This window comes from Dendropsophus ebraccatus, chromosome 2, assembly GCF_027789765.1.
Source record: "Dendropsophus ebraccatus isolate aDenEbr1 chromosome 2, aDenEbr1.pat, whole genome shotgun sequence".
Taxonomy (NCBI): Eukaryota; Metazoa; Chordata; class Amphibia; order Anura; family Hylidae; genus Dendropsophus; species Dendropsophus ebraccatus.
The window spans coordinates 17,285,028-17,309,567 of NC_091455.1; the positions used below are offsets into that span (position 1 = coordinate 17,285,028).

Genomic DNA, 24,540 nt, shown 5'->3' on the forward strand with positions numbered 1-24,540 from the left:
TACTGTAGTGGAGAACATTGTTTTTCAAATCAAGTGGTGTCAGAAATTAATACAGATTTGTAATTTACTTCCATATAAAAATCTCCAGTCTTCCAGTACTTATTAGCTGCTGTATGTCCTGCAGGAAGTGGTGTATTCTCTCCAGTCTGACACAGTGCTCTCTGCTGCCACCTCTGTCCATGTCAGGAACTGTTAAGAGCAGCAGCAAATCCCCATAGAAAACCTCTATTACAAATCTATATAAATTTCTGAAACCAGTTTATTTGAAAACAATTCTATTAATACTTTTTAGGTTACAAAACGTTACCTCTGAGGCCGCTACCATTGGGGAGAATGAGGAGGGGCCTGGTATGCAAAGCCTTGGCTCTCTCTGGTAGCTCTCATAGAGAATGAATACGTGACCACCTCCTCCTTCTAATCCAGCTGGACCCTCCTGGGTAACCTATCCTGTGGGTATTACATTAGCTCTAATAGAGGGGAAAACTCCTTCTACTACTATGTTCTGTAGGGTGAGGATTTAAAGTGTCACTGTCGTATTATTATATATATTTTTTTTTGCAGAAATCAATAGTACAGTCGATTTTAGTAAGCTTTGTAATTGGGTTTATTAGGCAAATCTGCCATTATCTGCATGCAAAAAGCCTTTCCCCAGGTCCCCCTCCCCCTCCTCTCTCCTATTCACTGCTCCTTATCAGGAAATCAATTCTTGTTGCATCAGACATGCCCCTGTCTGTTCTATGGAGAGGGGAGGGGGAGGAGGGAGATTAGACGGCAGCAGAAAACAAAGGATTACACAGTGGGACCTGTGTGAAAGCCGGTATTCAGAGGTCAGTGCTGACTTCAGAGGAGATAGCCCGGTGATGTAGCTGTAAATTAACTCTTTGTTGTCCTGTTTTGGTGCCTCATCTCCCTCCACCCCTCCCCTCTCCATAGAGAACAATGAAGATAGGGGGAGAGCTTTAAACTGCTTTCTCATAATAAAAATGCATTTTTCGGCTAATAAACCCAATTACAAAGTTTCTTAAAATCGCCTGTACTATTGATTTCTGCAAAAATAATTTAAATGACAGTGACACTTTAAACAGTTTTGTAGCTCCTGACATCATTATGAATGATGATGGTGGTCGTGGTGAATAACAATGATGTCAGAAATTACGAAACTGTTTAAAGGAGGAATGTAGCCTTATTCTGGGAATAAGGAGTAATTTTTTGTGTAGTAAAGGGGTAAACTGATTAAAACAGGATAGGGCACAAGTAAGAGATCGCGGGGTTCTGAACTCTGTAAATCCCCCCCCCCCCCCGACGATGTCCAGATCGGCCCTGACTCCTTAGTTTTGAATACAGACGCTATTCATTCTCTATGGAGCCACCAGAGAAAGAGGAACACGGCACTCCGCTCCATAGCAATCAATAATGCTGTGTACCACATGCCGTACCTGCACCTGTGTTTACTACTAAGGAGGGGGGCACAGAGGTAACTTCCCACCGCAATGTGGATAGGGGACAAGTAAGTTTTAATCGGAGAACCACTCCAAACTGTTAGGAATCACATAGGCTATCACAGCGAGCATCTGAGTAACGTTTTTATCATGTTTTTTTTTTCTGTGCCCCAAAAAATCCTGCACACTGATCACTGAGCCTCCCTGTGTGTGTGTGTGTGTGTGTGTGTGTGTGTGTATATATATGTGTGTTTGTATATTTATCTGTGTCCGTGCAGCCCTTGCCCTAAACTGTATACACTACCTGTCCACACTCCCGTTCTTCTCCCGCTCACTTCCCGGAGCTTCCGCTGTAGCTTCAGAGCAGTCCCTGAACTGACAGGCCAATCACTGGCCAGGACCGCTGCTGCTAGTGATTAGCTGAGTGGCCTTTCAGTTCAGGGACCATTCTGAAGCTGCAGAGCCCAGGTGAAGAACGAGAGCGTGGACAGCCGGCAGTTTTTAGGTGATGATCGTTGTCTCTGTTATACAGAGCGATAGTCGGCCTGTTTCAGCTGATTATTGCCCATGTAATAGGGCCCTTACATAACGTAGGATTCTCTAGTCGCAGTACATGATGGGCACCCCAAACCTCCATCCCCTTGCTGCACACTGATCTTTACATGAGTCATAGAACATGTGTACAACACTCTCCCATAGAAACCAATAGGTAATGGTCACAACTCCCCTACTTCCTCTAACAGCATAGTTGACACTACACAGTTCACGGAGCATCTACCCATAGAAACCAATAGGTGGTGGTCAAAATTTGCCTACTCCTCCTAAATGCCAATTACAGAGCATGCCTACAACAGTCTCCTCTAGAAATCTTTAGGCCCCTTCCCTGCCTTTCTCTGCAAAGGCCATAGATCATGCCTGCAATGCTCTTTTATAGAAATCTTTGAGGAGTTTTTTGCTAAAGTTGGCTGTGATGTAAACCTCTGTAACAGCTTAGGAAAGACGGGTAAAAATGAGTTTATCCAACTCCTCTTCTCTCCCCAGCTTACTAAGGGATCAGGTTATGGCTGCTTATAGAACTATATGGAGACAGAAGGAGGGATATACAGACACCTATAGAAGTGCTGAATGCTCTATATGAATTATATCTGCCCCTAGGGCTGAAAGCTCACAGCTTAAACTGCTCGTTACTGCTCTGTAATGTCTGAGGGAGTAATATAGATGTATAGAGGAGCAGTAGCTCAGGGACAGCTGAACGTTAGTCATGGAGATGGAAACTGGTGGGAAAAAAAATACATGTGATAGAATAGCCATAAATAATGCTACTCTTTATGTTCTCATACAGCAGCGTATCTTAAAAAGTTAGTTAATTTGCAGTGACTTGCTATATACAGCAATATCCTAGTGTATATACAACTCCCATCATGCCTGGACAGCCAAAGCTTTAGCTTTGGCTGTCCAGGCATGATGGGAGTTGTAGTTCTGCAACAGCTGGAGAGCCAAGGTTCCCCACCCCTGCTTTAGATGATAGGAATGGAGTCCTATCTCTTGTAGCCCCAGGGTGTCAGATTGCTTTAGTATGGTTTCTTTCCCAAGAATGTACGCCAGGTAAAGTCTGTGATCTTTTCACATTTCTGCCTGTCCATGACCAGTGTGTTACAACTGAGGACACTGCTCCTGACCCTCCTAGGGATCTGCAGAGAAATCAGTCTGTAATGCCTTCTCAGAACTCACCACTAGATGTCAGTGTATCTCCACCACACGGCAGCACTGGGGGCTCCAGCCGCATTGTGCTGTTAGGATTCCCATAGATTTATCATGTTTGCACCTTTTTATACAATATAATTGTTCTTTGAAAGCATCTGCGGCAGCGGGGAGAGCGAGTTTCTCAGAATCTGACTGCTACATGCTCTGCGGCTGACCAGTGAGAGGATGGGGGGTCCCTGCTGGATCCGTCTATTGTGCTTGACATCTCATCAGCTCCCTCTAAGCATCTATCAGGTCCTCACTCCTATCCTCCTGGTTAACCCCTTGTGTCCTGTACGTCTCCCTCCAGCAATCAGGATTCACTTCCCGCTCTTATTATGGTATTTCACGCACAATTGACCAGGGGGGCATCTCACTCCACCGCTTATAGCAGCCCCCCCCTGACAGGTCTCTGTCCGTCCCTGCATTTGTGCAGCCCTCCCTGCCCCGGTATCACACTGTGATGTTGGCAGCGTGAAGGGCATGCGTGCAAGGCTTGTTTTCAGATCGTGTATCTGCTTTCCGCCTGTCCGGTCCTGACACCGAGCCTGTCATCATCCATCCCCATAAGGGCTGCAGCGGGGAATGTGATTCTAATAGGATGTGGCATTGCGTATGTCTTACTCCAAATAAGTAGGTCAAGTTTATCATTGTGTCCTTGCCTGGCGGGTCACGTTCCCACAGCCTCTCGTGTCGCGACCATTGCCCGGGCTGAATAGGAGCAGGAGGGATGGAGGTGACTATTGTTAGAGAGAGACCCCACTGACCACCGGCAGCCATATACCTTCCCTGTGTGTGTGCATGGGGTTACCCCTAATATGTAGCTCCAGTAAATGTAAGGAGTTCCCCTGTTCTTGGAAAGTTTGGTGACTGCACTGAATAGGCTTTCCTAGAGCCCTAAATGTCACGGACACATTACCTGCTCCCATATATCTGTATGCTTTCCTACTCAACAAGCCATGCTGGTTCTCCTCAAGTGCCCCTGTGTTATAGAGCTCTGCAGCTGTTGCAAAACTACAACTCCCAGCATGCCCAGACAGCCAAATGCTGGAAGTTGTAGTTTTGCAGTGTCAGGGGGGGGGCACAGGTTGAGGAATAGAATGCTCTGGGTGGGATACATCACAGACTTTAAAGTGTCACTGTTTAATTTTTTTTTTTTTTTGGCAGAAATCAATAGTAGAGGCGATTTTAAGAAACTTTGTAATTTGGTTTATTAGCTGAAAAATGCATTTTTATCATAAAAAAGCAGTTTGCAACTTTCCCCCCGTCTTCATGGTTCTCTATGGAGAGGGGAGGGGTGGAGGGAGATGAGGCACCAAAACAGGACAACAAAGAGTTAATTTACAGCTACATTATTATGTAGTTATTTCCTCTGACAGTCAGCACTGACCTCTCTGACCTCTGAATACTGGCTTTCACACAGGTCCCGCTGTGTAATCCTTTGTTCTCTGCTGCCGACTAATCTCCCTCCTCCCCCCTCCCCTCTCCATAGGTTTCAAGAGTCGAGATTTCTTGATAATAAGCGAGATGAGGGAGGGGGGGGGGGGCTGGGGAAAGTCTTTTTGAATGCAGATAATGGCAAATTTGCCTAATAAACCCAATTACAAAGTTTCTTAAAATCGCCCGTACTATTGATCTCTGCAAAAAATAAATAAATGAAACAACAGTGGCACTTTAAGGTCATGCTGGGAGTTGTAGTTCTTTCTTTGGTGCATTCCACTAGTGCGTCCTATTCCCCAACATGTGGCCCTACAGCTGTTGTAAAACTACAACTCCCAATCATGAGTGGAAAGCAACAGCTATAGAGCCACAGGTTGAGGAATAGGAGGCACTGGTGGGATGCACCAAAGACAAAACTACAACTCCTAGCATGACCTAAAAGCGTTTGGAGCACCCCCTGTGGCTCTGCAACTGTTGCTTTCTGGTCACGATTGGAGTTGTAGTTTTTTTTAACAGCTGGAGAGCCACAGGTTGAGAAATAGGATGCACTGGTGGAGCGCTCCAAACGCTAGGAGTTGTAGTTTTTCCCCTAGTTGCATCCCACCACTTCATCCTATTCCTCAAACTGTGGCTCTCTAGCTGGTGCAAAACTACATCTCCCATCGTGTCCTGAAAGCCTTTGGTGCTTCCTATTCCCAAACCTGTGGCTCTCTAGCTGTTGCTTTCCGGTCTTGATGGGAGTTGTAGTTTTGCAGCAGCTTGAGGGCCCCCGGTGGAATAGGGTGCACTCATGGTTTGAACTGAAGGCTTTCAAGTAATGATGGGAGTTGTAGTTGCAGCTCACATAAGATGTCCCAATTGTAACAATCCCTCAGCTGTGTATGGATTTTTAGAACCCTCCCCCCCCCCCCCCCCCCCATTGTGGCCGTGAGGGTAGTGGGGAGATAGTCTTACAGTAAGTTACAGATGGCATGTGCTCTTCCAGTAATACATGTGGGGTGCATGACCTATTAACCCATTCCTATAACCACAGACGTTATGTGGAGGCCGCTCCACCAGGTGTCCTAATACACAGGGCTGTGAATATTGGGGGGAAGGCAGGTGCTCCTAACCACCGCCGAGCAGCCACAGTTCTCACACTCCGCTCGTATTTTTAGCCTTAATACTATATGATTTTTACTATTTAAAGGGGAACATCAGAGTAAAACCTTTTGTTTCTCAACTGGTTTGACAAAGTTATATAGATTTGTAATTTACTTTTATTGAATTAAAAAATCTCCAGTCTTCCAGTACTTATCAGCTGCTATATGTCCTCCAGGAAGTGATGTATTCTCTCCACAGTGCTTTCTGCTGCCACCTCTGTCCATGTCAGGACCTGTCCAGAGCAGCTGCAAATCCCCATAGAAAACCTCCCCTGCTCAGGACAGAGGTGACAGCAGAGAGCACTGTGTCAGATTGGGAAGAATACACCACTTCCTGCAAGACATACTGCAGCTGATAAGTACTGGAAGACTGGAGATTTTTTAATAGAAGTAAATTACAAATCTATATAACTTTCTGACACCAGTTGATTTGAAAGAAAAAAAAATCTTGAACAACCTCTTTGACATTTTTGCTTTTTTCAACTGGGATTGACTTCTCCATTGTTTGGTTGTTTGGAAACCATCAGCAAGCTGCCTTTCTGCTGAGCTGCTATTCCTGCTGTGTGTCTATGCTTATTAATGTGCTAGCGTATAAAGGCCTCCATAGATGTCATAGATACTGGCCAGTCCAGTCTCATCAGGCTCTTTGTTCAGAATATATGCACGCTCTGCCCAGCTGAGCACGCATTAGTTTTCTGAATCAGAGAGATGGGAAACCTTCGGCCCCCCAGCTGTTACAAAACTACAATTCCCAACATGCCTGGACAACCGAAGCTTTAGCTTTGGCTGTCCAGACATGACTGGGATTGTGGTTTATTTACCAGCTGGGGATCTGAGAGTTTGACACTCCTGTCCTAAAACATCCTAACCGGGTTATTGCTCCGTGGAATAGGGCCTTTAGTCCAGATCTTCAATGGGGAAATGGTTGTACAAGTGTGGACTACAACTAGCCAGGACCGGACCACCAACAATCATTTTTTTTTTTTTAACTTTTTGGATTACGGGGCTTACTATACACTGGTATATCACAAGCTCGGAGCTCGTTGCTGTAGATCCCAGTTGTATGAGATGAGAATCACATATGGTGTAATAACTTCTTTCTTTCCTTCCTGAGAACGTGATTAACCCGGACTCTCTGCAGGGGAAGCTATGAGCCCAACCTTCCCTCCATGTGCAACTCACATAGGAAACCACAAGATAGAGGAAGCTGTAACGGACAGCCGGCTTACTGGAAGTCAATGACACTGCCATTTCTTATTTTTAGGTTTGGCTGGCATGGGTAATCTGATTAAGGTGCTAACCAGAGACTTAGACCACAATGCCGCTCATTTTTTCTTGGATTTCGAAAGTAAGTCTCCCAAGAAAGCTGCGTCCACAGCTGCGGCTGGTAACCTATGCAGGTTCCTCATTGTCATCACCCAAGGAGATGGGGAACAACATCACACCCCAACCCCAAGGACATCCTCATCATCCAGAAGACCAGGGATGGGGAACCTCTTGGCCAAGTTGCTGGCAACATCTCCTTGGTAGTGTTGAGCGGAGATGCCAGACTGTTTGGGTCTGACAACGTTCTCCAAACCTTGGTAGTGTTGAGTGGAGATTTCAAACAGTTTGGGTCCGACAACGTTCTCTGAACCTTGATAGTGTCGAGCGGAGATGTCGAACTGATTGAATTAAACAACGTTCTCTGAACCTTGTTAGTGTTGAGTGAACGTTGCCAAACCCAAACAGTTCGACAGCCCCGCTCAACACTATTTAGGTTCAGAGAACGTTGCCAAACCCAAACAGTTTGACATCTCAGCTCAACACTACTAAGGTTCCAAGAACATTGACAAACCCAAACCGTTCGGCATCTCCGCTCAACACTACTCCTTTGCCATTGCTTGCCAACCTCTGGTTTATGTCTTTTTCAGTCTTCATTGAGTCATTGAGGGTCCTTTGTGATCATTGCCCTTCGGGACTAATCAAAGCAATGAGGGCACCTAGTCAACAGTGATGCCCGTGTGGTGCTGCCATACCCATAGTAAGGGTCTGACATAACTGGTCAACGATTGCCTCCCTGTTGGGATGAATACCGCCTGGCACCACTGTTGTCGTGTCCAGGAACTAATTGGTGAACTTCTCTTTGATGTCCATGATGTCTCCTACGTTCCTTAGGTTCTCCGGGGAGTGGACGGCCTTGTCGGCCAAGCTTTCTCCTCCACTGATGTATTTCTTGTCTCCTTGTGTACAGAGGGTCTTCTATCTGATAAAGACATGCTTTGTCTCTTCTCATTCTTGTCTCGACAGGTATCTTAACATGGGGAACCTTCTTAAAGTTTTGACATGCACAGATCTTGAGCAAGGGCCAAATTTTTTCCTTGATTTTGAAAGTGAGAATACGATTTTATATATCTATCTCTCTCTGCCTGCCGTAGACTGCGTCTGTCTGTCTGTCCGTCCGCACTCAGGGTCTGTCTGCTATGCCTGATCGTATGGTTATGGAGACCATGAAATCTTCCACTGCCAATGATGATGCCCAATACGACAGACCCAGATCATCAGGACTAACATAGAGCATACAAGGAGATACACGAGCTTCACAGTGCACCATTCTATTCCAATAGGAATCATGTGCATCTATTACCGATCCTAAACTAATCCCAAGCTCTTAATAAATCAGTTTTGCCCATTGTGGCTCTCAAACTATGCCATAATTTATATTTATAGCCTGTAGCTTTAAGGGGATGCTGGGAGTTGTAGTTTTAGGCGAGTAGGAGAGCAATAGGTTGTGGACCTCTTATGTAGCCATCCCTTGGGTGGAAGATTTCTATGGTCTATAAGCACTGTCATGTCATGTATGTTGCGTGTTACCGTCCCGTGTTGTGTTTGAGCACTGTTACCTCCCTGCTGCTGTTATAATGATTATTATGGTGCAGTGTATGTCTAGTCTGTGTCTGTGGGCTAATGTGGTGCATGGCCTGATGTAATGGGTGGATCTTTGTTCTGCACGCTGCGTATCCTTCGCTTCCTGAGCTTCTCTCTGGTTGTTTTTCACAGAATCACATCCATCGCTTTATTAAAAAATTTCTTAATAAACTTCTTAAGAATCTGCAATTTGGAGAAGCCCTTTAAATGGAATGTGTCATCAGAAAATGAATTATTGTTTAAATAAAGTTTTTGTTACATATTATTTTAGAATTTTTGGTGACATTTTTTCACATTTTTCCTTTTTCTCTCTATATTATAAAATAATCCTGAGATCTTGTAGTTTTCATTCTCACCACTGGGGCAAAAACTTAGCTGAGACTTCCTGTTGTGTCAGTAGTGATAAGAGAAGGCTGCTGTAAAGTGATCCCGTACAGCATTGCAGCGTCATGTGACACCAATAGATAGAGGAGAAAATAGCAGCTCCCTGTGGAATGACCTCTTCATAGGTCACAGAGCGTGCTCAGTAATATCTCACATTCATCTCAGGGGGGCGGAGTCTGACTATATTTCTCTATGTCCATGAGTCCTGCTGTAAAGCATGTCACTAAATGCTGTTAAAAACAGCCCAGGCAAGATGGCCGCCCCCATAACAATGTATAAAGTGTGAAATAAAAAAACAAAAAACACAAAAACCCCCAGATTGGAATAAAAGATCATCTATCGGTATCTGATTTTAATCAGTATAATTAAATTTAGGTGACACATTCCCTTTAAGCGGGCTCTCTTCCAGAATAAAGACTGGTCGTACAGTCATGATTACTTTTATGATCATATACATTTTGATTCCGAATAAAAACCTAGGAAGCCTTTTGCTAGCTGTCTTGTATCTTGTCTAGTCTGTTATGTGTCCGTCCCTTTACAGTGCCTTGTTGTATCTGCTAACTGTGCCCCCATCCAGTCCTTTCTTCTCCTCTACCTTCCTTTGTGTATTACATTATGATTTGTTACTTTCTTTCTGTTATCTCTGATAGGATTTGGGTATTGTGGTTTTATTTTAAATGGTCGAGAATCAAGACTTGTTGCCTCGCTGTGTGAACCGTGCACAGAGCATCAGCCACCCTTTATAGTGGTCTGTATTGTGCATAAAGAGACACATATATGCTGTAGCAGCCTTTAATCTGCATACAGAGAAGCAAATATGCTATAGCAGCCTGTATTCTGCATACAGAGAAACAGATATACTATAGAAACCTGTATTCTGCATACAGAGAAGCAGCTGTGCTATAGCTGCTAGTATGCAGAAAATAGATCTACAAACTCTTACAGCAGCCTGTACTGTGATTATCGATCAGTACACATACTTATGGCACCCTAAATTCTGCATACAGAAATGCATATGTTATAGCGGCCTAAATTCTGCAGCTGTGTTCATAGCAGTCTGTGTCCTGCATGACCTTGTTTATGGCAGCCTGTATTCTGCATATAGATCAGCAGACACATCCATGGCAGCCTGTATTCTGTATATAGATCAGCAGACACATCCATGGCAGCCTGTATTCTGCATATAGATCAGCAGACACATCCATGGCAGCCTGTATTCTGCATATAGATCAGCAGACACATCCATGGCAGCCTGCATTCTGTATAAAGATCAGCAGACACATCCATGGCAGCCAGTATTCTGCATATAGATCAGCAGACACATCCATGGCAACCTGCATTCTGCATATAGATGAGCAGACACATCCCTGGCAGCCTGCATTCTGCATATAGATCAGCAGGCACATCCCTGGCAGCCTGTATTCTGCATATAGATCAGCAGACACATCCCTGGCAGCCTGTATTCTGTATATAGATCAGCAGACACATCCCTGGCAGCCTGCATTCTGCATATAGATCAGCAGACACATCCCTGGCAGCCTTTATTCTGCATATAGATCAGCAGACACATCCCTGGCAGCCTTTATTCTGCATATAGATCAGCAGACAGATCCATGGCAGCCTGTATTCTGCATATAGATCAGCAGACACATCCATGGCAGCCTGTATTCTGTATATAGATCAGCAGACACATCCATGGCAGCCAGTATTCTGCATATAGATCAGCAGACACATCCATGGCAGCCTGTATTCTGCATATAGATCAGCAGACACATCCATGGCAGCCTGCATTCTGTATAAAGATCAGCAGACACATCCATGGCAGCCAGTATTCTGCATATAGATGAGCAGACACATCCATGGCAACCTGCATTCTGCATATAGATGAGCAGACACATCCCTGGCAGCCTGCATTCTGCATATAGATCAGCAGGCACATCCCTGGCAGCCTGTATTCTGCATATAGATCAGCAGACACATCCCTGGCAGCCTGTATTCTGTATATAGATCAGCAGACACATCCCTGGCAGCCAGTATTCTGCATATAGATCAGCAGACACATCCCTGGCAGCCTTTATTCTGCATATAGATCAGCAGACAGATCCATGGCAGCCTGTATTCTGCATATAGATCAGCAGACACATCCATGATAGCCTTTTTTCTGCATATAGATCAGCAGACACATCCCTGGCAGCCTGTATTCTGCATATACTCCAAGGCACCATTAGTTTACCATAGTCTGCTGTAAACCATTTCTTCTAAATTAGTAAATCTATATTTCTGTTAGCCCGTTGTGTAGTGTTTACAAATAGTATATAGAGTCACATCATATACACAACCAGTTAGTAAGTAACACTGTGGACTGTGTCCTGAATATTCTGTGCAGACACTGAGGCAGCAGGGGACATTGGTGCATATCCTGCGTCCTGAGCTCTGCACGTGACTGCAGGAATAATTCATAGATCTGCAAGTTTCTATACAGGGGGTTATACAAGTCTTGATGATATGACTGATCTCTCATACAGATGTGCATTGTGCAGTGCATGCCGTGGGCTGATTTACCAATGGCTACTGACTGTACCATCTTACCCGCTTCTGTTTCATTTACCCAGCAGTCTTCTGCAGCTTACAAATTCTCCCCCCATTCCTTAGAGCGTTGGCCTGTTCTCTCAATTTCTAATCCTTGTCTATTAAAATTTTACGTCTGTGAACACAAAGGACCTACAACTCTATCACATATCACTGGCTTATTATCACTGACCATTAGTCATACGCAAAGCATCATGGGGACAGACTATTACCTCAATAACCGAGTGTATACGATCATAGCCTGTATCCATCTCATTGCTCACCATGCACCATGGCTGTGTTACATAAGGAATTACTACACTGCTGTATTGTTATTACCCCAGGGGCAGATCTGTGTAAGATGCTGGTTAAATATTAAAGGAACTGTCACTGAAAGTGCAAAGAGTCATTTCAGGTTATGTTTCAATAGAATTAAAAAATTTAGAAGTAATTAGACAGTTGGTCCACTGGGGGCGCTCATGAGTAGTACTAAACATAGCCTGTATAGTTGTTGAGTAAATAGTGAAACATAGTTGGCTTAAGGGACCCGAGAATCTGCTATATTTCAGTAGAGTCTCTTTGAGTAGATGGTATCAGGTGGGATTGGCGTAGGTAATATAGTAACATATTCTAGGTAAATTTAGACCTCACACTCCAAAACCAATTTACATTCCCAAAATGAATCCAGACTCCAGACCTGACCTATAAAATGAATCCAGACCCCAGGCCTGACCTTTAAAATGAATCCAGACCCCAGGCCTGACCTATAAAATGAATCCAGACCCCAGGCCTGACCTATAAAATGAATCCAGACCCCAGGCCTGACCTATAAAATGAATCCAGATCCCAGACCTGACCTATAAAATGAATCCAGACCCCAGACCTGACCTATAAAATGAATCCAGATCCCAGACCTGACCTATAAAATGAATCCAGACCCCAGACCTGACCTATAAAATGAATCCAGATCCCAGACCTGACCTATAAAATGAATTCAGATCACAGTCCTGACCTATAAAATGAATTCAGATCACAGTCCTGACCTATAAAATGAATTCAGATCACAGACCTGACCTATAAAATGAATCCAGACCCCAGGCCTGACCTATAAAATGAATCCAGACCCCAGACCTGACCTATAAAATGAATCCAGACCCCAGGCCTGACCTATAAAATGAATCCAGACTCCAGAACTGACCTATAAAATGAATCCAGACCCCAGGCCTGGCCTACAAAATGAATCTAGACCCCAAGCCTGACCTATAAAATGAATCCAGATCCCAGACCTAACTTGTAAAATGAATCCAGACCCCAGACTTGATCCATAAAATGCATCCAGACCCCAGACCTGACCTATAAAATTAATTCAGATCCCAGACTCGACCTATAAAATGAATTCGGACACCAGGCTTCATCCATAAAATGCATTTAGACCCCAGACCTGATGTGTAAAATAAATTTGGACCCCAGTCCTGTTGTATAAAACGAATTCGGGCACCAGGCTTGATCCATAAAATGCATTTGGACCCCAGACTTGATGTCTAAAATGGATTTGGACCCCAGACTTAACATGTAAAATAAATTCAGACCCCAGACTTGACCTATAAAAATGAAATCGGACCCCAGACCTGATGTGTAAAATTAATCCAAATCCAAGCGGTAAAGTGAATTCAGACCCCACACTTGATCCATAAAATGAATTCAAACCCCAGATCCAACCTGTAGAGTGAATTCAGACCCCAGGCCTGACATGTAAAAATAAATTCAGAATCCGGCCCTAACACCTAAAATAAATACAAATGAGCAAACTTACAGTAACTTGGCTCATGTAATTACTAAACTGTGCATGAAAATCCTAGGAGGAGACACCACCGTCCTCCACGTATGTAATGTGATATGATTTTAGGATTTCAAACTTTGCTGCCTGGGCTGTAGGTAAATGAACTAGCTGGAGTCATTGGGGTTTTATACAGCAACTCAGTAGAGTCAGAGAGTCATCTCTCCTTCTGCTGCTGCAAGCACGCCTCCTGTCTCTCTCCCTGTTGTGACATCATCTGTCAATCATCAGACAGGAGGCGTGCTTGCAGCAGCAGAAGAAATGAATGCTGAGAGATGGCTCCAGGTACTTTATTATCATAAAGCGCAGACAGCAAACAAGTTTTACTATCAAAGACACATCACACATATCTCACACATACAAAATGGCCATTTACTAACCTATATCACACTGGCAGCAGCTGCACTTTTAAGTAGATTGTTTTAGAGCATAGGAGTAGTACTTGTTATACTTATCCAGCATGCAGGGCTGTAGATAGTGAGAGTACATAGCCTGTGTAAGGGACTATCATGGGGATAATACATCGCCAGCAAAGCAGCTCTATAGGGTAAGATATTGGGACACAATATAGAACCCCCCCAGTGTGTAAGATGACTTCTAGCCCACACACCTTTAAGGCTTGTCCACCTTGTATCTCCCCCCATTAGGAGGCACTTCTATAGGCCCCAGCGTAGAGTTTGCCCTGAGGACCTATAGGGCCTGTACATTACAGGATGCCAGTTGATAGACATTGGCACTATGCAATTCTTCCTAGAGTAAAAGTGACCTACTACATTGTTAAAACACCAGGTCCAATGTGGACAGTCCCTTTAAGTCCTTGGCGTGTCCCCACTCCTGGTTTCTTCTATGTGGCCTAAGCGTGTGTTGAAGTAATGGAGTTCCCGTGTAGTTAGCCTTTGCTTCTCCCGTCTCCTTGTTGTCCCCCCTGCTGTTTCACCTCTCGATATCCCTGTTAACCCTGACTATGATTTCATGCTGTCTAGATGCTCAACCTACAGAAGCCGAGAAAGATATTTATAATCAGGTGAATGTAGTATTAAAGGACGCAGAAGGGATCCTGGACGATTTACAGTCCTACCGAGGGGCAGGTCTGGAGATCCGAGAGGTAAATCACTTATCCTTTACATCAGTATATACATGTCTGGGCTGCACCGTTTATCTTTCATGCTCTAGTCACATCCAAAGCTGCACTGAAAAACATGCAAACCAGTGCAATAGCTTCCTTACCTGGTTAATAAGGGGGAAGGGCTAGGCACTGTATAATAAGCATTCCCAACCACCCTGATATGTTGAATTGCATATAGTATTGTTGTTTCTCTGTAGGCGATACAGCATGCTACTGATGAAAAATTACAGGAGAAAGCCTGGGGAGCCGTGGTCCCTCTAGTCGGCAAACTAAAAAAGTTTTATGAATTCTCTCAAAGACTAGGTAAGTCTTGGCTGCTTCTCCACGAATACAGTAATGGATCACCAAGGAATCAACCGTTTGATGGCTCCAAACCAGCATGGCTTTACTGCAGGCCGATCATGGCTGACTAATCTCATTTATTACTTTGATTATGTCACACAAGTGCTGGATGAAGCTGCCGGGGATATCACCTATCTGTTTTCCATAAAGAGCTGATAGAGACGTTACTGAGGAGACATAGGGGAAGGATTGGTAGGTAAGGATAGTGACATAGGAGAAAGTTTGGTAGGTAAGGATAGTGAGATAGGAGAAGGGTTGGTAGGTAAGGATAGTGACATAGGAGAAGGTTTGGTAGGTAAGGATAGTGACATAGGAGAAGGGTTGGTAGGTAAGGATAGTGACATAGGAGAAGGATTGGTAGGTAAGGATAGTGACATAGGGGAAGGTTTGGTAGGTAAGGATAGTGACATAGGGAAAGGTTTGGTAGGTAAGGATAGTGACATAGGGGAAGGTTTGGTAGGTAAGGATAGTGACATAGGAGAAGGTTTGGTAGGTAAGGATAGTGATATAGGAGAAGGTTTGGTAGGTAAGGATAGTGACATAGGAGAAGGTTTGGTAGGTAAGGAAAGTGACATAGGAGAAGGTTTGGTAGGTAAGGATAGTGATATAGGAGAAGGTTTGGTGGGTAAGGATAGTGACATAGGAGAAGGGTTGGTAGGTAAGGATAGTTACTTACAGTAGGAGAAGGTTTGGTAGGTAAGGATAGTGACATAGGAGAAGGTTTGGTAGGTAAGGATAGTGACATAGGAGAAGGTTTGGTAGGTTAGGATAGTGACATAGGAGAAGGTTTGGTAGGTAAGGATAGTGACATAGGAGAAGGGTTGGTAGGTAAGGATAGTTACTTACAGTAGGAGAAGGTTTGGTAGGTAAGGATAGTGACATAGGAGAAGGTTTGGTAGGTAAGGATAGTGACATAGGAGAAGGTTTGGTAGGTAAGGATAGTGACATAGGAGAAGGTTTGGTAGGTAAGGATAGTGACATAGGAGAAGGGTTGGTAGGTAAGGATAGTTACTTACAGTAGGAGAAGGTATGGCAGGTAAGGATAGTGACATAGGAGAAGGTTTGGTAGGTAAGGATAGTGACAGGGGAAGGGTTGGTAGGTAAGGATAGTGACATAGGAGAAGGTTTGGTAGGTAAGGATAGTGACATAGGAGAAGGTTTGGTAGGTAAGGATAGTGACATAGGAGAAGGTTTGGTAGCTAAGGATAGTGATATAGGAGAAGGTTTGGTAGGTGAGGATAGTGATATAGGAGAAGGTTTGGTAGGTAAGGATAGTGATATAGGAGAAGGTCTGGTAGGTAAGGATAGTGATATAGGAGAAGGTTTGGTAGGTAAGGATAGTGACATAGGAGAAGGTTTGGTAGGTAAGGATAGTGATATAGGAGAAGGTTTGGTAGGTAAGGATAGTGACATAGGAGAAGGATTGGAAGGTAATGATAGTGGTTTTGGTTGCAATACTGACTGAAATATACGTAGTGTGAACCCAGCCTAATACAGGATGTAACTCAGGATCAGTAATGTATGTACACAGTGACCTCACCAGCAGAAGAGTGAGTGCAGCTCTGGAGTATAATACAGGATGTTACTCAGGATCAGTGATGTGTGTACACTGTGTTTGGCTGAAGATATCTGCTATCATATACATCATTTAAAATGTGTATATTGTCTAAACATATTTTTTCTGCATTATAGAAGCAGCATTGCGCGGGCTCCTAGGGGCGCTCACTAGTACTCCCTACTCCCCCACACAGCACCTGGAGCGAGAGCAGGCTCTTGCCAAACAGTTTGCCGAAATCCTTCACTTTACTCTCCGTTTCGATGAGCTTAAGGTAAAATATTTTACATTTAATATTTAATGTACAGCTGATGCCATAACATCTCCTGGGGGTCTTACCACTTGTCACGTGGGAGCGATCACTCTTGATCCTTAAAAGGGTTCTTTGGCAATTTTTTTTTTCTTTAAAATCAACTGGTGTCAGAAAGTTATACAGATTTGTAAGTCATTTATTTATATTTCATTCTAATTTTATTACATTTTCACATAATAATGACAAAAACTGCGCCAACAAGGTGTTAATAATGACATGGCTATCACAACTGAAAGTGGTAAAAAAATAATTTCAATTTAAGAATCTCCACTCCTCCAGTACTTATCAGCTGCTGTATGTCCTGCAGGAAGTGGTGTATTCTTTCCAGTCTGACACAGTGCTCTCTGCTGCCACCTCTGTCCATGTCAGGAGCTGTCCAGAGCAGGAGAGGTTTTTATGGGGATTTGCATGATAGGTGCTCTTTAAACAGCAGGTCAGTGTGTCTCCATGTTAACGGACTACTCTCAAATTGTGTGTGAGATCCTGGAGTTGTCACTTACTACTTAACATTCGGTGGACGGCAAGAAGAAGGCGACAGATGGAATGGAGTGTGACTACTGAATCAGACTACACAAGGTTGTTTGTAGTCTGTTACTATGGCGACACATTTTTAATTGGCCTAAGAACAAACTAAATTAATATTCAAAACCCGGTGTGAAAGTGGACTAATACTGTGTAATACTGCCTTATGCCTGTACACTCAGTAAGAGCTGTAATACACAACTACAGCTCCAAAGGTTATCTGCACAGTTTAAGGGGCCTATTCCACTGAGCGATAATCATCTGTGTAATACAGAGAGCGATCAGCTGATGATCGTGTCATCGGCTGATTGTTCACTTATTTTCAAACCTAAAATCATCAGTCGCCACCCGCACATGGCTGCGTGGAATATCGATGCACGGTGGGCGATCAATGATTCCATAAGCACCATACATTACCTAACCATGTTGCAGGGCTTCTCCTGCGCTCCTCTTCCTCCTGGTCCTGCGCGCAGCAGCAGCTTCGGTGCGGCCTGTTAGCTGACAGACCGCTCAGCCAATCACTGGCCAGGACCGCCTCGGCTGCAAGGCCATCGATAACCCTCAATAAACAATTATTGGGCGTGGTCGGCCCATTGAATAGGACCCTTACTCTTTATAAGCCATGATCAGTACTGATTGCAGTATTTAAGGGATAGGAAAAAACTGTTATTTGCAAAAACAGCGCCACCCTTCTTCTCAGGTTGCATGTGGTATTACAGCTCAGCACCATTCACCGGTGTACGGTTAGTGTAGATGAAAGTACATAGCCATTGTATATGTCACAAAACAGCAAAGTATACACACGTGGCACTGTCATGACCGTAACGCCACGTGCAATAAATGTGTTTAATCTGTGTTTAATTAATAAAGGGGCAGGAGCAAAATTTAGTAATAACCTATTCTTTGACCAAGATATATATATGTTGGGATAGGTCATTACAAAATTTTGCTCCTGCCCCTTTATTATTAACATCTTTTTTCGCTATTGAACTGTGCTCAGGGAAGGCTTAAACTTAGGTAGAGTCTCGTAGAACCATATACAAGGTATACTGTATATGTATGTATGTATGTATGTATGTATATATATATATATATCTCCAGATAACTGTTTTCAGAACGGCACTGTGCGGCTCAAAGGCTCAGGTAGGGTGCACAGCCTCACGGTCTCAGACCCAGGTCCCGACGGCCATCTAGCAAAATATAGGAAAAGGCGGCACTCCAATTTTAGTGAATAAAAAGTGGTTTAGTTTATTCACCCAACATGCAACGTTTCAATCTCCTCAATGGGATCTTTGTCAAGCAAAAGACAAAGATCCCATTGAGGAGATTGAAACGTTGCATGTTGGGTGAATAAACTAAACCACTTTTTATTCACTAAAATTGGAGTGCCGCCTTTTCATATATAATATACACACACACGGTATACCTTGTATATGGTTCTACAAGACTTTATATAAGTTTAAGCCTTCCCTGAGCACAGTTCAATAGCGAAAAAAGATTATAATGGCTTCTATACACAGCATCAACACAAAAACAGCAAAGCCTGCTTCCTTACTAGAAAACTCTCAGACGTGGCTGCTGTATGGCGGACATTACAGAGCTGTACTGAGCAGTCTAAACTGTGAGACAAACCGCTGTGTTTCTACCTGCCCCCCACTCCCCCCCCCCCCCCATAGACTTCTATAGTCAGTGTAACCTGATCTCACTAAAGCTGTAAAGCTGTCACAGATAAGAGATCAGCCTTGTAAGAGGAAAAGAAGCTTTTTTTTCCCCCTGACAATACATAATTGAAAAAAAGAAACAAAAAAACTGCAGTAGAATCTACCCTTGTGGACAGTGCCCAGTGCTGTCCTTACTGAACGTGTATTGTCATGTAAACCTATGTATCTCCTGTATATGTGACTGCTGTGCGGTGAGCCATCGGCCTCGCCTCAGGCCATCGGATCGTGTTGCATTGTGTATCCTATTTATCGTTGTGCAGTTTGGTGATTTACATTTGTTGTTGTTTTTCCTCTCCATTCAGATGACAAATCCCGCTATACAGAATGATTTTAGCTACTACAGAAGAACCTTGAGCCGCATGAGGATTAACAACGTCCCAGTAAGACATTTTAGAGTTCTCTTCTGTATCTATAGACAACACCTTGGCTGTATACCCTGCAGTGTTTTCTTAAGACTATGCTATCTTTTGAAGGGGTATTGTCCTTGTCATAGATTGTTCTCTATGGAGGTGGATCCCATTTGGAGAACTAAGCAGTTTACACAACTCCTATAGAGGTTAGGGTTAGACTACTATTACACCAATCGACCTTACCTGCGCGATTGCCGGCCGTTCTGGCTGATAATCGTTTCGTGTAATAGGTTGTGCTAAAACGCAACAATCATTGTGCATGGCGGCTGATCGTTGTCTTAAAGCATATTTTTAAGAAATGATCACAATATTGATTGTTCGGGCAATCTCCCTCCCGCTTCTTCCCGCTCAATGTTTGTGGGTGTAATAGCACAGACAGCGAGGAGCAAAGGAGTGCCAACCTCTCAGGTCAGAGCTCCTAAATATCAGGCCGTGTAATATGGCCCTTAGTAAAGCCTCTGGAAGAATACAGCTTCACTGAAGGCCCTATTCCATGGAACGATTATCGGCCGTTATGGCCGATAATCGTCCCATGTAATAAAAGGCAACGGTCAGCCGACATAGTTGCGACTCATACAGCAATGATCTGCTGCCGTTGCTCCACGAAATAGGGGCGGCGGCAGCAGACCGCTGCTGTATTCTATGGGCTGCCCGGACGATCTAGTGATCACCCGAGCAGCTCCCCGCAGCCCCCCCCCCCCCCCCCCAGACTCACCCGCTCGCTGCTGCCGCATGTAATAGCGGTGGCAGCGAACAGGGAACGAGGAGCAAACGAGCGCTAATAGCTCCTCTTAGTCGGCCCCTGGAATAGGTCCTTGAGCGTGTGCCACACCATTGGTGAATTGTGCAAGTGCAAGAATTGGAATTAGAGGCAGAGCCTCAAGAGCTGAGGGGGAGCAGAGAGGTGGATCTCCAGAGTGGATGGGCAGTACTTAGCTTGGCTCCTGGAGAAGTTAAAGGGGTTATCCAGCGTTACAAACACATGGCCACTTTCCCCCTACTGTTGTCTCCAGTTTGGGTGGGGTTTTGAAACTCTGTTCCATTCAAGTAAATGGAGCTTAATTGCAAACCGCACCTGAATTGGAGACAACAGTAGGGGGAAAAGTGGCCATGTTTTATAGCGCTGGATAACCCCTTTAAAGCAGAAGTCCAGCGGATTATAAAATCCTGCAGGGGGGAAATTAACTACATGTACTAACTTATCCCTCCCCGTGCCCGCGGTGTGCAGAGGGAAAGGCCGCCGGAAGGCGTTTTCCCACAAGTTTTAATGACTCCACAACTCAGGGGAAAATGCCTGTCCCGGCTGATGGCCTGTCCCTCCCCAGTCACTGAGTGGCCAGTCCATCAGCCTGGTTGTGATGTGTCAGCTCCAGAGACGCCAGAGCCTGGCGGGCGTCCCGCAACCGCTCCCCACGCACCTGAGGCGAGGTAAGTTAGTACTTGTAATTAATTTCCCTCCTCCGGACTTCTCCTTTAAGGAAAAAATCCCAGGAAAATAATTATTCCAGTAAACTTACCTATCCTCATGTCCTTTGGTGCCACTCCATGGTCCTGTTGACAGCCTCTGGTGTCCTGCAGCTCTTCCAGCTGGAACATCAAATACCCAGCTGAGTGATAACCCGCTCAGCCAATCAGTGACTGAGGTGGGACACCGCTTACCGGGGTACATGACCTTGCAGCTGGAAGAGCCGGTTTCAGCTGAAGATGACAGCTGGCTGCTTTCAGTGGGACTCAGCAATGGCGCAACAGAGGCGCACGGGTGGGTACGTTTACTTTATTATTTTCCCGCACCCCACTGTCTGACCGCTTTTTTTCAATATAATAATAGAAACCCAACTATTAACTCCATGTGTGAGTGCACGGCATTTGTGCTGTGCTTGTAGTTTAGCACATAACATTTTTATTTGGTTTTATTATTTATTACACCTACTACAATATTACTTTATTGTCTTTATTACTTTTCATATATATATATATTTTATTTACACTGTTAATAGTTTTCCTTACAGGCCCTTCCTATTTTAGATTTAATAGCATGGCAGCAATTATCTTCCCTTCTATTTTATTGTTTTTATTTTTGTCTTTTATAATGTTTTCTTTCATTTTCTGCTAGTATTACAAAAAAAATTACATTTGTTTTTATGACTTAATATTTAATGTTATTTTTAAAGCCATTATTCCCCCCTCCCCTTCTCTCTGCCCCTCCTCGTTTTTAAGGTGTCCAGGATTTAGAAAATCATCTAAAAACAGTGCCTCCCTCTGTACAGGTTGCTTCTGGAACTAGATGGGTCTAAGCTCTAATACCGCTCACAACCTGTTAACACCGTGGCACTGTTTTTGGAAGAAAGCAGCCATTTAAAAACAAAAACAAAAAACCCTCCAAATATTACAAGGGTGCGTTCATACGTACTGTGTCAGCTGTGGATTTGTGTAAATCAATGTAACTAAATGATTGTGCACAGCATCAAGTTCACAGCAAACAGTAGGTGTGAATGTGCCACAAATGAAAATGCTGCAAAATTAGTATTTAACCCCTTGTGTTGAAACCTGCCACAATTTTTTTTTAAAAATGGCCACAGACCCCGGGGTTTGTTTCTTATTAGCGATTCATTGTGTACACATTATTCTTCATGGGACCAGATGGCTCAGACAGTGACCTTTCCATCCCCCAAAGCAAGCGGCGGTCTCCGATGTAACTGCTTGTTATTCATTGCTCTGTAGTGAATAATAGATGTGAGGGCCGGGTGTGCACAGTATATATATGTGTGTGTGTGTGTATATATATATATCTCCAGTGTATACAGCAGCGCTAGACACTCACAGTTCTCTTATTTATAGGCAGAGGGAGAAAACGAAGTAAATAATGAACTGGCCAATAGAATGTCACTATTCTACGCTGAGGCCACGCCCATGCTGAAGACGTTAAGTGACGCCACAACAAAGTTTGTATCAGAGGTAAGAGAGCGCTGCAATCTTATTATTGGAAGCCAGTGCCCCCCACTCCATTCTGGTGTCCTTATAATGCCCCTTATAGTGCCACTTAATCAGTTATGGTACCTAGGTGCATCTTACAGTAACCCCACTCAGTAATGGTGCCCCTCACTGTACACCACTTAATAATGGTGCCCCCTTATAGTGTACACCGCCCAGTAATGGTGCCCCCTTATAGTATACACCGCTCAGTAATGGTGCCCCCTTATAGTGTACACCGCTCAGTAATGGTGCCCCTTATAGTGTACACCGCTCAGTAATGGTGCCCCCTTATAGTGTACACCGCTCAGTAATGGTGCCCCCTTATAGTGTACACCGCTCAGTAATGGTGCCCCCTTATAGTGTACACCGCTCAGTAATGGTGCCCCTCATTGTACACCGCTCAGTAATGGTGCCCCCTTATAGTGTACACCGCTCAGTAATGGTGCCCCTCATTGTACACCGCTCAGTAATGGTGCCCCCTTATAGTATACACCTCTCAGTAATGGGGCCCCCTTATAGTGTACACCGCTCAGTAATGGTGCCCCCTTATAGTGTACACCGCTCAGTAATGGTGCCCCCTTATAGTGTACACCGCTCAGTAATGGTGCCCCTCATTGTACACCGCTCAGTAATGGTGCCCCTCATTGTACACCGCTCAGTAATGGTGCCCCCTTATAGTATACACCTCTCAGTAATGGGGCCCCCTTATAGTGTACACCGCTCAGTAATGGTGCCCCCTTATAGTGTACACCTCTTAGTAATGGTGCCCCCTTATAGTGTACACCGCTCAGTAATGGTGCCCCCTTATAGTGTACACCTCTTAGTAATGGTGCCCCCTTATAGTGTACACCGCTCAGTAATGGTGCCCCCTTACAGTGTACATCGCTCAGTAATGGTGCCCCCTTATAGTATATACCGCTCAGTAATGGTGCCTCCTTATAGTGTACACCGCTCAGTAATGGTGCCCCCTTATAGTGTACACCGCTCAGTAATGGTGCCCCCTTATAGTATACACCTCTTAGTAATGGTGCCCCCTTATAGTGTACACCGCTCAGTAATGGTGCCCCCTTACAGTGTACATCGCTCAGTAATGGTGCCCCCTTATAGTATATACCGCTCAGTAATGGTGCCTCCTTATAGTATACACCGCTCAGTAATGGTGCCCCCTTATAGTGTACACCGCTCAGTAATGGTGCCCCCTTATAGTGTACACCACTCAGTAATGGTGCCCCCTTATAGTATACACCGCTCAGTAATGGTGCCCCCTTATAGTGTACACCGCTCAGTAATGGTGCCCCCTTATAGTGTACACCTCTTAGTAATGGTGCCCCCTTATAGTGTACACCGCTCAGTAATGGTGCCCCCTTATAGTGTACACCGCTCAGTAATGGTGCCCCCTTATAGTGTACACCGCTCAGTAATGGTGCCCCCTTATAGTTTACACCGCTCAGTAATGGTGCCCCCTTATAGTGTACACCGCTCAGTAATGGTGCCCCCTTATAGTGTACACCACTCAGTAATTTCCTTTTTCTCTCCCACTATAGAACAAGAATTTACCTATAGAAAATACCACTGATTGTCTAAGCACCATGGCCAGTGTGTGTCGGGTAATGCTGGAAACTCCGTAAGTTCTTGGTTTTTTTGGCCTCTACTTAATATTATAGTTATTTGGCCTCTATAGTTTTTTGGCCTCTACTTAGATTTATAGTTATTTCTAAAAAGATGCGGCTCCGCAGGAAATCTATAAGGTGCAGCTTTATCCAGCAGGTGCAGAGTAGGAAATCTATAAGGTGCAGCATTATCCAATACCCTCAGAGCAGACAGTCTATAAGGTGCAGCATCATTTAATAGCTGCAGTGCAGGGACTCTATAAGGGGCAGCATCATCCAATAGCCGCAGAGTAGGAAGTGTATAAGGTTCAGCATCATCCAATACCCCTTAGAGCAGACAGTTTATATGGTGTTGCATCATCCAATAGCTTCAAAGCAGGGGGTCTGTAAGTTGCATCATCATCCAGTAGCTGCAGTTCAGGGAGTCTATAAGGTGCAGCTTCATCCAATAGCTTCAGGCCAGACAGTCTTTAAGGTGCAGCCTCATCCAATAGCTACAAAGTTGGAA

The 24,540-nt window shown here is 44.4% G+C and overlaps 1 protein-coding gene across 9 annotated transcripts in view; it reads left to right on the top strand.

Moving 5' to 3' along the window:
* The window catches only part of CYRIB (CYFIP related Rac1 interactor B), a 101,408-nt gene that overhangs the window by 72,009 nt on the left and 4,859 nt on the right, over positions 1-24,540 (top strand). For 5 of the 9 annotated variants that reach the window (XM_069957098.1, XM_069957096.1, XM_069957097.1 and 2 more), the window contains 7 exons: positions 8,054-8,136; positions 14,444-14,565; positions 14,784-14,889; positions 16,621-16,757; positions 19,342-19,419; positions 22,288-22,404; positions 23,967-24,046. In XM_069957098.1, the coding sequence (XP_069813199.1) occupies positions 8,064-8,136; positions 14,444-14,565; positions 14,784-14,889; positions 16,621-16,757; positions 19,342-19,419; positions 22,288-22,404; positions 23,967-24,046 (713 nt within the window). In that variant the 5' untranslated portion in view covers positions 8,054-8,063. Of the gene's footprint in view, positions 1-7,028; positions 7,113-8,053; positions 8,137-14,443; positions 14,566-14,783; positions 14,890-16,620; positions 16,758-19,341; positions 19,420-22,287; positions 22,405-23,966; positions 24,047-24,540 lie in introns of all 9 variants that reach the window. The other 4 variants (XM_069957102.1, XM_069957100.1, XM_069957103.1 and 1 more) reach the window with 1 other exon arrangement.